Source organism: Melanerpes formicivorus, unplaced genomic scaffold (assembly GCF_026170545.1).
Source record: "Melanerpes formicivorus ecotype bairdi unplaced genomic scaffold, bMelFor1.0.p_v2 SCAF_3, whole genome shotgun sequence".
In the NCBI taxonomy this organism is placed as follows: Eukaryota; Metazoa; Chordata; class Aves; order Piciformes; family Picidae; genus Melanerpes; species Melanerpes formicivorus.
Genome location: NW_027142355.1, coordinates 26,414,016 through 26,426,052, shown reverse-complemented (window position 1 = coordinate 26,426,052; position 12,037 = coordinate 26,414,016). Strand labels below are relative to the sequence as shown.

Below are 12,037 nucleotides of genomic sequence, written 5' to 3'. Positions count from 1 at the left end.
TGCCTGGGTCACAGGGACTTTATCCCTCTGGAGGACAACAGGGGCAGGTGGAGACCTGCTGGAGAATGGGATCTGGCAGTTGAAGCTGATGTGGAGAATGGAGATCTCCAGGACTGTTGTTCTGCATATTTGGCCAGCACTGAATTGACTTGAAAAGATGACGGCTGCCTTCAGGGGGATGAGGGTGTGGAAAGTTGGCAGCTTCTACTCTCCAGAAGAAGGCATAATAAGAGCCAGTGGCTGGAAGCTGATGCTGGGGAAATTCACACGTGAAATGGAGCAAATTTAACTAGGTGAACAATTAAACATGGGAGCAAATTACTCTCAATTTGCTTGATTTTGGAACTACATGAATCACTGATTTGGTGGGTTGGGTTTTTTGTTTGTTTGTTTTAGTTCATCCAACAAACCAAAAATACCAAAACCCCCCACATTTGGCTCAGCATGCAGCCAAGTGAGAGTTGTTCCACACCCCCCACGCCCCGCCCCCCCCCCCCCCCCCCCCCTCTTTTTTCTGTTCTGGCAACACCAACAAAAATCTTCTGAATCAATGGAGATACCTCTAACAAAAGCAGGTGGTAGAACGAAAGGGTGGTATTTAAGTGCCACTTCCTGAAGCAGCATGGCAAAATCATAGAATCAAAGGATAGTAGGGGTTGGAAGGGACCTCCAGAGATCATTGAGTCCAAGCCCCCTGCCAAAACAGGACCTAGGGCAGGTCACACAGGAAGGCATCTAGATGGGTGTTGAAAGTCTTCAGAGAAGGAGACTCCACAACGTCTCTGGGCAGCCTGCTCCAGAGCTCCAGCACCTTCACAGGAAAAAAAGGTTTTTCCTCATGTTGAGGTAGAATATCCTGTGTTCCAGTTTGTATCCACTGCCTCTTGTCCTACCACAGGGCACCACTGAAAAGAGCCTGGCCCCTTCTTTTTGACACCCAGCCTTCAGATATTTATAAGCATTAATAAGATCTCCTCTCAGTCTTCTCTTCTCCAGGCCAAACAGCTCCAGGTGGCTCAGCCTTCTCTATTCCTGTACCATTCTCTGTACCTGCTTAGCAGCCTGGTGGGTTAAGTGCCCACTCAGAGCACAGCCGCAGTTCAGTTCTCCCCTCCTCATCCAGCATGTTTTGGGTCCCATCCACATCATCATTTGCCTGTAGAGGAGAACAGCTGGTGCTAGACCACGTGGTGTGGACAGCAATAGGAAGACCAGAAAGAGTGAGGAGGAGATATTTAGGACAAGGGAACGGGAAGAAGGAGGCAGCAGCTGTGAGATCTGGCTATAAAAAGGCTGGGAGCTGCCGCAGTGGGTCCTCTGGAGGGGGGTGGTCTCTGCCCAACTTGTTGATGCCATTCTAAATATGTCTCGGAGCTGAGATTGCAGGCAGGTTGGCTCTGTCACCACCAGACCACCACCTCCTCTCTTTTGCTTTCCATTTCTCACAAGGGACAGAAATCAGCCCCAAAATACTTAAACCTGGGTTTGACTGAAACCACGTCATTTAGTGAACAAATGCTTCATGCTCTAAACTGCCTGAGTTCCTCATTTTCTCTTTTCTCCTCAAGGAACAGATGCCTCTGGGAAGATCTTGCCTGAGTGGCAGGCTTGGTGCACACATTTGGAAGACTCTTGGTTTAGGTGGGAAATGAAGAACTTTTCTATACTGAGAGGCCACCTTTATTCCCAGCAGAGGTTTGGAAGCCACAATGCTGACAGCAGTGTTTACATGATGCTCTGTCTGACAAAAGAACCTTACCTAACCCAATTATGGCTGAATTCCCCCACTTTCAAAACAGGCACAGCTGTGTGCCTGACCTGCTTAGCTTGAATTCCCTAAATCCATGGCATAGCCCCAGGCAGGAACAGGTTGATGCTCCCATTTGCCCTCCAATGCAGAAGTTGGAATGAATGTGACAGTGAAAGAGAGGTCTTCCATAGATGCTTTTTTCTTGCAGGTCAGCTCATGTCTTTGTTCATCGAGGCTGCAGTCTTGTCCTCATGTCTTGGCAAAGCTGAGGGATGGATACCTACCGTGCTCCAGCTCAGCTGAGCCCACACATGGTTCTGAGAGCATGAAAGGAAATAAAACTTCTCTAAAGAAGTTCACCCTTTAGCTGGGGATGTTCTAACAGATCCTATGATCTGTCATCCTATGAACAGTCAGATTGGCACACACAGGTCCTCAGTGTGAGAGTTCATTTTGCCTCCTAAAAATTATTTGAGATCATGTTGGAACAGGTTGCTTGTTCACTTCTGCAGGGGAGTTTTGAATATATTCAAGGATGAATATTTGCCCATCTTTAGGTTTCTGCTCCAATGTCTGACCACTTTCATGGTGAGTTGAAAGGTCCCCTCATCTTAAGGACGAACAAGCCCCACACTTACCCTGTTGTCCTACATATGTCCCAACCATCTTGATGGTCTGTGTTGGACTTGCTCCAATATATCATGGTCTGTCTTGTACTGGTCAGGACCCAGTAAGCAGAGAGGGTCTCACAAATACTGACCAGAGGGAAAACTCCCCATCCTTGATTGTCTGGCTGTGCTTATGCTGGTGCAGTGACTGGGTTGTCTCCCTCCAACCCCAGACTTGTCAACCAGTTGCAACTATGGCTGAAGCCAAGAAGGTTTGGAAGCCTTTTAGTAGGGGACTCCAGAGGTAAATCATAGAATGCATCAGGTTGGAAGGGGCCCTCCCATTGTCATCTTGGTCAAGTCCCCCTGCAGTGAGCAGGGACATCCCCAGCTAGATCAAGTTGCTCAGGGCTCCATCAAGCCTGACCATGAATATCTCCAGGCATGGGGTCTCCACCATATGTTTGGGTGACTGTTCAGTATTTCACCACCCTCATTGTGAAGAACTTCCTCCTTATAGCTAACCTAAGACATACATGAGGGAAATAGCAAAGAAGCTACTACTAACCACTCTTGTCTACCTATTTCTAGTAAGCACACCAGCATTACTGGAGATTTAAGGGCAGATTCAGAGGATGTACCTACCTCTCTTCAGGATAGGGACAAAACTGGCTCAGAGTCCTTACATCAGCTCTTGGAAGGAAGGTCAAATGAATCCTTATGGTGGGTGAGGACAATGGCAGGTCTGAGCTGACACCTGCATGTCCCAGAGGTGCAACAATCAGCAGATTCTCCTAAAGGTCACCAGGGATATGGAACAAAGACCAAAAACTGCAGGATTGTGCCTAAAAATAGCCAAGATACAGTGGCAGTGCTTTGAATAATGATAAGTAGAAGACAGTTTCTGCTGGATAAAAAAGTGAATCGTGTCAGGGCACACAAACTTCCCCAGAGTTTCCTTCTTTTTAGCCAAACCCAAACTTTGGCATTTACTATTTTTCTCCCCCCAATTAAGGCACTAGGTTATAAAAAGAGAAAGGTGATAAAAACTCACCCTGTGCTGTCCCCAAGGCTGTTGAAACCCAGAAACCACACCAGCTAGACACTAGGAGAACATTTTATCCCTCTCTAGTTCTAGGGATGCAAAGGAAAAGGAGCTCTGCTCCTTTAAGCTAGCAGAGAGCTTCTTTATATTCAGGTGGAGTCAAAGCCTTCCTGGGCTATAAAGTTGCAGGGAGAGGCAGGGGCAGCAGCTGTTTTGCTTAGATCTTAGCAAGCCTTCAGCCTCATCATGGTAAGATCTATGCCTTGTCTTTGTGTTAAGCTAAGCTTAAAATACAGAGATTGCATTTTTTTTCCTAAGTGTCCTAAGCTAAATATCCTGCTTGCTCTTCCCCCCCCCCCCCCCCCGCCCTTGCCTCTCCTTTCTCTTGGGGCTGTTAATTCAGAACAGCTTTGTTTAATTGCTGATTACCTTGGGGTTTATTGATTCAGCTTTTGCTCCTTATAAGGGAAAAGTGAGGGGATGTGGTTGGAGAAGAACTATTTAAGTGGCCTCTTGCTGCCTTTTCACACTGTTTGCAGTTCCTGAGGTGGGATCTGTAGAGTTGCAAAGTTTCTGCCTCTTTAATGCAAGTTGGGTTTTACTCTTTTTTTGGGGGGGTGAGGGTGGGAGGGAGGAAATCAGCATGTCTTGATGCACAGCTATGTGATAGACTAAATACATTTAGGCACTGGCCCTTTTCCCAGTGTTTAACACTTCAGCTCTTGCACTGCCACAAGGAACTAGTGCAACTTGCAGAGACCTTTAGGATTTCTTTCTTTCCTTAGGAACGAGCTGCCATGTTGCCTTTGTCTGCTGCAAACCCTTGGGATTAGATATTTAATGAATCAAGCACCCCTTCCTTAGTCAAGTCCCCCTTCCTTCTAGCCTGTTAATGGAATCTTTGCTCTTGAAGAGCTTGCAGCTGTGAAAGTGGAGGGGATTGCTCTGGTTACTAAAAAAACTTCAGCCCTGGGAAGTGCTGCCTGATCTGGCTGAAACTTGTTGTAAAAAAAAACCAACACAACTGTCACCTTACTCTGAATGCAAAAGAGCAACTTGCTGGAAAATCTGATGGTGTCCCTTTGCATGTTGAAGAAAACTTCAAAGTCTCTCCCAGCCAGCCAGCTTTTGAACTTTTTTTCCCCCCTTTTGTCTGCCGACTTCTTGAGTCTGTCTTGGCTAGAAAACAGTTAAATATTTAACATGGTATTTCCAATGGGAAAATCAGCTGGACAACAATAGGCTGCCTATAGCCAGAGTCTGTAAAATCCAGTTCATCTTGATGCAAATGTGGGAGATCTGGGATCTCAGGAAATGTTCTGGTGTGCTTGAGGGAGGGGGCTGGAAACCTGCAGAGAAAAAAGGCTGCTATTTTCTTCTTTCTAGAAGGCCCCTCTAATATTTTATTCTATTTTTTCCTGTTCCTTTTTTTTTGTTCCCCTTCCTTGTGCTGAAAATACCAGTGGCTCCCTTGAAGCAGGTGCTAGGGCTAGTAGAGCTGGAAGAGGATAGCGAGTGGAGCAGCTGTCCCAGCCAGCGCTGGTGAAGGGGTTGTGGCGCTGACCCTTGCAAAGTGTGGCCAAGAGCTATTGCAACCATCTTGGTGATGAGAGGGTTGGGCAAATGGCAGCCAGCATTTCCCACATAGTGCAAATATCAGCTTGGAGAGGGAGGACTTAAACACAGCCACCACACCCAGCTGAACTGGTGGGCTCAGCCTAAACTGGGTTTAATGGTGTTTAGCCAGCTGTGGGTAAAAGGGGTTGGTGTCCCTCTGAGGGACACCCAGTTTGTGTCTAGATTTATGGTGGGTGACCATTGGTGTTGCCTCAGGGCTGAGAAATGTCTTGGTACATCCATGCTTGGAGATTCAGAGGGAAGAAGTTGCATTGCATTCTTCTCCAGGTGGTTGGTGCCACAAAAATGGTCAGGGGACCAGAACCCCTCTGCTGTGACAAGAAACTGAGAGAGCTGGGGTTGTTCAGCCTGGGGAAGGCTCTAGGGAGTCCTTCCTGTGGCCTTTCAGGGGGCAGGAAGAAAGACAGACTTTTTAGCAGGACTTGTTGTGACAGGACAAGGGGTGAGGGGTTTGAACTAGAAGTGGTGAGATTTAGACTAGAGAGGATAGTGAGACACTGTTCCAGATTGCCCAGAGAGGTGGTAGATGTCCCATCCCTGGAACCATTCCATATGAGGCTGTTTGGGGCTCCAAGCAACCTTCTTTAGTTGCAGATGTGCCTGTTGACTGCAGTGGGGGTTGGATTAGGTGACCTTGAAAGATCCCTTCCAACCCCCAAAATTCTATGATTCTACAAAGTGTTGGTGTCCAGGGCTGTCCAGCATTTCTTAGAAGGGACACAGTCCTTCTGGTATGCCAAGGGATGTGCACAGTGTCCTTTCAGCTCAGACGACTGGGCTGCCACTGGCAGTTATACTCTGCTCAAGGTGAGCTACTTGGAGTAGGGGATCTGAAGGTCTCCACAGACACGTAGCAAGGGGTGAGGTTGTGAAATGAGGTGAGACCCAAACCAAGCTGCCCACTAATGTTACAAATAATGGCATCAGCTACAACACTTGCTATCCCCAGCTGCCTTTCATGGTGACCCCATGGGAAAGAGTGCTGCCCCATGCCATGCCTGGCAGTAATTTGGGGCTCTGTGATGAGCTGGGACATGAGCCTCTGTCATTGCTGCAGCAGTGCTTTGATCTTGGTGTGGTGGTGGAAACAGCAGAGATGCCAATTACCCAGGGAAACACGCAACCATCAAAACTCCCCAAAGTCTCCATAAGATGCCAGTACCTGCAGTACTGCCCTGGAGTTAGTTGGAGGCTCCTGGAGGGTGACCTGGTTAAATCAAGACTCTGAGCCCCTCCCAGAGCATCATCCTGCCCTTGCTCTGGCCCTGGGCAACTGCTGATTTCCTCAAGCCTCATTTCCTGCTGTGACTCCCAGCTTGGCTGTGTTCTTCCCATGTTTGGCTTCTCCGTGATTGGTGCAAATGGTTGTTTGTGTTGTGTGGTTTTTTTGTTTTGATTTTTTTTTCCCTGCTCAAGCAGCCCAGAGCTGTTGTCCCTGGGACCCAGGGGCTTGACAGCTTCCCCATTCCCTGGCAGGGGCAGCCAAGCATTGAGCAAGGAGCCAGCATTGCTCAGCTGCTTCCTGCTTCTGCATAAAGCCCATCACCTCCTTCCTTCCTCCTCCCTTGGGCTGGAAGAGCTCTTCCTAGAGTTGCTTCGTGTGCAACTCAGCTGTGTCCAGCTGCCCTGCAGATCTCAGTTTGATTCTTGCTCCAAATCCCAGCGGTGGGCGGAAGCCCTTCCGCCTGTTTCTCTAATCATCCACAGTAGCAAAAATGGCTCAAAACAGGCACCGTGGGGGCTCGTGGTAGGTCACAGGATGTCTAAAAGTCACCTTAACAAGTTGTTTCCCCTTCCAGAGGGAGTGCATTTCCATCCACATCGGGCAGGCTGGCGTGCAGATGGGCAATGCCTGCTGGGAGCTCTACTGCCTTGAGCATGGGATCCAGGCAGATGGAACCATTCCTGGCCCCAAGCAGGTGAAACCTGCAGAGCCAAAATCTGAGCAAGTGGATTCCTCCTTTGAGACCTTCTTCTGTGAGACAGCGTCTGGCAAGCATGTGCCCCGGGCGGTGTTCATAGACTTGGAGCCCACTGTCATTGGTAATTGCGGGGCAGCTGAGGTTTGGGAAGCCTTCAACTGTGACTCTTTCCCTTGGGGTTTGTGTTGCTGCCCAGATTGCCACAAGTTCCCACTCCTCTGCTCTAGTAAAATGTCTCCAGCCATCAGAAGGCCACAGAATTTGCATTTCCAAGTGAACCTGGAAGTGACAAACCCATGACACTTAAGTAAACTGACTTGATCCCTCCTATTGAGAGACCTGTCTTGAGCAGGACCCTCAGCAGCTGTGAAGTAGTATGGACTTATGAACCTCAGTGGTTCTGAACTGAATGACACCATCCATGTGAGACTCATAGGAAACTAGGGCAAGGGACAATGGTTTTAAACTAGAGAAGGGCAGATTTAGATTGGACATTAGGAAGAAGCTCTTTACTATGAGGGTGGTGGAACACTGGAACAGGTTGCTCAGGGAGGTGGTGCAGGCCCCATTCCTGGAGATATTCAAGATCAGGCTTGATGGGGCTCTGACCAGCCTGATCTAGTTGGAGATGTCCCTGCTGACTGCAGAGGAGTTGGACTAGATGACCTTTGGAAGTCCCTTCCAACCTAAACCATTCTGTGATCTGATGAAGCACTTCTGCTTTTAATGCTACCTGTGAAGCCTCTTTGGGCAGACAGGTGCTGCAAGATTTCTCCTTCCAGCTCCATTAATGACCTCAGGGGGTGATGGTGGCACTTTAATTTGATTTAAGGTACCTTCCTAGAAAATAAATTCTGGTTTTGCTCAAGGAACTGGTGGAAATTGCTCCCAACCACCTGCATCCATCTACCTGCTTTTGCCTTCTAGGCTTCTCCTGGGTGTTTGATCCTATCTTACCATCTAGATGTGACTCATCATTTCATCTAATGAGAGGAATGTTCCACTTGCTTTATAGGTACCTTATCAAGACACTAAATTGAGGAGCTAGTGAGCAAGCTGATAGAATATGAAACACATCCAATATTGAGACTGACTGGGTTTAAAGACCTGCTGGAGAGGTCTCCAACCTCACTGACTGCATGGAGCCCAGAGAAACTGCTCCTAATGCCTGTTTTCATAAGGTGCCTGGAGCTGGCTTATATACATCTAGCAGAAATGTCAACACTGGAGGCACTCTGTCTCCTCTCCAGTGTGCTGTAGAGCAGAGGATGAAGGTAGTGCTTCAAGCCACCTTAAGATGCTTTACAACAAACAGAAACAAGCTGTCTATGGGGACCATAATCGCAGGATGTTAGTGGTTGGAAAGGACCTCCAGAGATCGAGTCCAACCCTCCTGCCAGAGTAGGACCATAGAACCTAGCACAGATTGCATAGGAATGCAAGATGGGTCTTGAAAGTCTCCAGAGAAGGAGACTCCACAACCTTTCTGGGGAGCCTACTCTAGTGCTCTGTTACCCTCACAGTGAAGAATTTTCTCCTCATGTTGAGGTAGAACTTCCTGTGCTGTATTTTATATCCATTGCTCCTTGTCCTATCACAGGGTGCAACTGAGCAGAGCCTGCCCCCTCCTGCTTGACCCCCAGCCCTCAGATATTTATAAACATTAATTAAACTCCCCCTCAGTCTTCTCTTCTCCTACAACCAGTTTGGACAGCTAGGCAGTGTCCTAGCTTTTAAGCCAAATGACACTAGGATCTCAAAGTGGCTGCTGGGTGAAGGTGGAGGACCTTGGCAAGTAGCCACACAGGCTTATTCTTACCACTTCCATTATTCTCACTCTGAACCAACCATGCCATGACCATCATCTCAGCTCCTGGTAGATCTACTCTGTGTTTTCCTCTGTCACACTAATGTCCAGAACCTCTAACTGTGTGCTGCTCTCCATCACTGTTCCTCATTGTGTAGATGAGATCAGGACTGGGACCTACCATGCGCTCTTCCACCCGGAGCAGCTCATCAGTGGCAAAGAAGATGCTGCCAACAACTATGCCCGTGGCCACTACACCATTGGAAAGGAGATTATAGACACTGTCCTCAGCAGAATTCGTAAAATGGTAAGAAAAAAGGGTCTGCTCCCTTAAAAGTAGCACAGCATGGACAATACAATTGAAATTCATGGTTGGCCTCAATGATCTTAAAGGTCTTTTCCGTTCTGACTTTGGGTTTGGGGTACAAGCCTTTAAAAAAGACTCCCAACCCTTTAAAGAGCACCAAAGGTGGCTGCTGCTGTGCTTAGATTTGGGGTTCAGTGAAGCAAGGGGCCATCTAAAACTGTGTATCACACAATCCCAGCATGGTGGGAGTTGGAAGGGACCTCTGGAGATCACCTAGTCCAACTACTCTGCTAAAGCAGGGTCACCCACATCAGTTTGCCCAGGATCACAATATCCAGGTGGGTTTGGAACGTCTCCAAAGGAGGAGACTCCTGGGCAACCCATTTCAGTGCTTGGGTGACCTCACAGGAAAGATCACAGAATCTTTAAGGCTGGAAAAGACCCTAAAGGTTTTTAATTCCAAAACTACCATGACCACTAAACTGTGTCCTGAAGTGCCACATCTACGTGTTTTTTGAACATAAAATTGTTCATATGGAACCTCCCAGATTCAAATTTGTGCCTCTTTGCTCCCTACCCTGTTGCTGAGCACCAGTGGAAAGAGTCTGCCCTAAAACCAGCTGTCACTGCATATCATACATGTGTAAAGTGACAAAATACTAGGCCTAAGACAGAAGAAAAGGACTTTTGACCACATAGAAACCACATCCTGGGTCTGTAATTTGGGATATTAATTCTAAATAAACAAATGGCTGCCAGTCTGGGAAGAGCAAACTCCAAATCTGATGGGACTGAAGTGGGATTGTAACAACATACTTGGATGCCTTTCTTTGAAATGCCTTTGAGATGTCTCCTAAGAGTCCAGGATAATGTTACCTCATGTCAGGGGTCATAGTTGAGCAATTGCCTAAGAGTTTCCATCTGAGCATACAAAACCTACCTCTGGTAGCTTCCTGGCAGTGCTGCAATCCATAAACACGTATTTAAGATGCTCTGTAGGGTGATATGTTGGGTGAATCCATTCTGGGATGGTCTTCTGGCCATTAAGTGCTCCAAGCAGAATTTGTTCTTGTATTATTTGGGATAGTGATTCCAGTCCTTAGAAAGATAAATACACATTATTTTGCTGCAGGCTGACCAGTGCAGTGGCCTCCAAGGGTTCCTGGTCTTCCACAGCTTTGGGGGAGGCACAGGCTCCGGGTTCACCTCCCTCCTCATGGAGCGGCTCTCCGTGGAGTACAGCAAGAAGTCCAAGCTGGAGTTCTCTGTGTACCCAGCCCCACAGGTGTCCACAGCTGTGGTGGAGCCCTACAACTCCATCCTCACCACCCACACCACCCTAGAGCACTCAGACTGCTCTTTCATGGTGGATAATGAGGCCATCTATGACATCTGCAACCGCAACCTGGACATCGAGCGTCCAACCTACACCAACCTCAACAGGCTGATTGGGCAGATTGTCTCCTCAGTCACTGCCTCTCTGAGATTTAATGGTGCCTTGAACGTTGACCTGATTGAGTTCCAGACCAACCTGGTGCCCTACCCACGGATACACTTCCCCCTCACCACCTATGCCCCCATCATCTCGGCAGAGAAGGCTTACCATGAGCAGCTCTCTGTGCCAGAGATCACCAACGCCTGCTTTGAGTTCTCCAACCAGATGGTGAAGTGTGACCCGCGCCGGGGCAAGTACATGGCCTGCTGCCTGCTGTACCGCGGGGACGTGGTGCCCAAGGACGTGAACGCCGCCATCGCCGCCATCAAGACGCGCCGCTCCATCCAGTTTGTGGACTGGTGCCCCACGGGCTTCAAAGTGGGCATCAACTACCAGCCTCCCACGGTGGTGCCTGGGGGTGACCTGGCCAAGGTGCAGCGAGCAGTCTGCATGCTGAGCAACACCACGGCCATCGCCGAGGCCTGGGCCCGCCTGGACCACAAGTTTGACCTGATGTATGCCAAGAGAGCCTTTGTGCACTGGTACGTGGGGGAGGGCATGGAGGAGGGGGAGTTCTCAGAGGCCAGGGAGGACCTGGCTGCCCTGGAGAAGGATTATGAGGAGGTTGGAAGGGACTCAGCAGACGGGGAAGGAGATGAGGCCGACGAGGACGAGTACTAAGAAACTGCAGCCTGGCTTAACAAAGCCAAAACTCTGATGATATCCAAGCCCTCTCTCATCAGGCTAAACTGGTCCCAAGTGCCTGGAGGTGCTACAGGGTTGCCCTGAACCTCAACGCTGCTGTTTGCCATATTAAATCTTTCCTGCTTGCATGGTCTACGTGCTCATAGTGCTCTTCTCTAGCATGGGTGTCTTGAGCTTTATCACGCTGCTGTTTATTGCTGAGCACAGCTGAGAAGGTGCCTCACTTGGTGGGTTGAAAGATGGGTCCCCAACACCACACTAGGCAAAGGAACCTGCTTCCTCCTCCAGGGGAATGTGGGGAGCTGCCTGCTTTGGCTGAAATGGCAAAAAATCTTGCTCTGGCTGTTACTGTAAAAGCACCTTTTTCAACTAGAAATGCACCTCTACACATCTATGCAAATGTTTGGTGGTTTGGATTTTTTTGTATTTGAATAAAAACTTGTTTTTTGCCTTAAGGTCTTTTGGATTTAACCAGGGTGAGGTTCCTACCCATGGATGTTGTCTTAGTGGCAAAAAGCAAACGCTGTTAAGTGAGTGCTCAGAGTAGGCCACCTATGAGGATGGCAGCATGGTGGGGTTGGAATGAACTTCTGGAGATTATAGAATGAATCTTAGAATGGTCCAGGCCAGAACAGACCTCCAATGGTCATCTAGTCTGACTTTCCTGCAGTCAGCAGTGAATCTAGTGCACCTGTCCTTCTAAAGCAGGGTCACCGACAGCAGCTTGCCCAGTATAACAATGTCCAGGTGGGTTTGGAATCTTTCCAGAGAAAGAGACTCCACAACCTCTCTGGGCAGCCAACTCCAGGGCACCAGCACC

General features: G+C 48.6%; 1 protein-coding gene across 2 annotated transcripts; it reads left to right on the top strand.

Annotated features, from left to right (window-relative positions):
- Nucleotides 1–3,588: 3,588 nt before the first annotated feature.
- LOC137457288 (tubulin alpha-1D chain-like) lies at nt 3,589–11,672 on the top strand. 2 transcript variants are annotated; one of them, XM_068169132.1, is made up of 4 exons: nt 3,589–3,652; nt 6,841–7,084; nt 8,929–9,077; nt 10,210–11,672. In XM_068169132.1, exons 1-4 carry the CDS (start codon nt 3,650–3,652, stop codon nt 11,191–11,193), a joined length of 1,380 nt encoding a protein of 459 aa, XP_068025233.1. In that variant the 5' UTR covers nt 3,589–3,649; the 3' UTR covers nt 11,194–11,672. The 2 variants fall into 2 exon arrangements, with proteins under 2 accessions (XP_068025233.1, XP_068025241.1); XM_068169140.1 differs by lacking the exon at nt 3,589–3,652 and adding an exon at nt 3,918–3,989.
- The last annotated feature ends 365 nt before the right edge of the window (nt 11,673–12,037 follow it).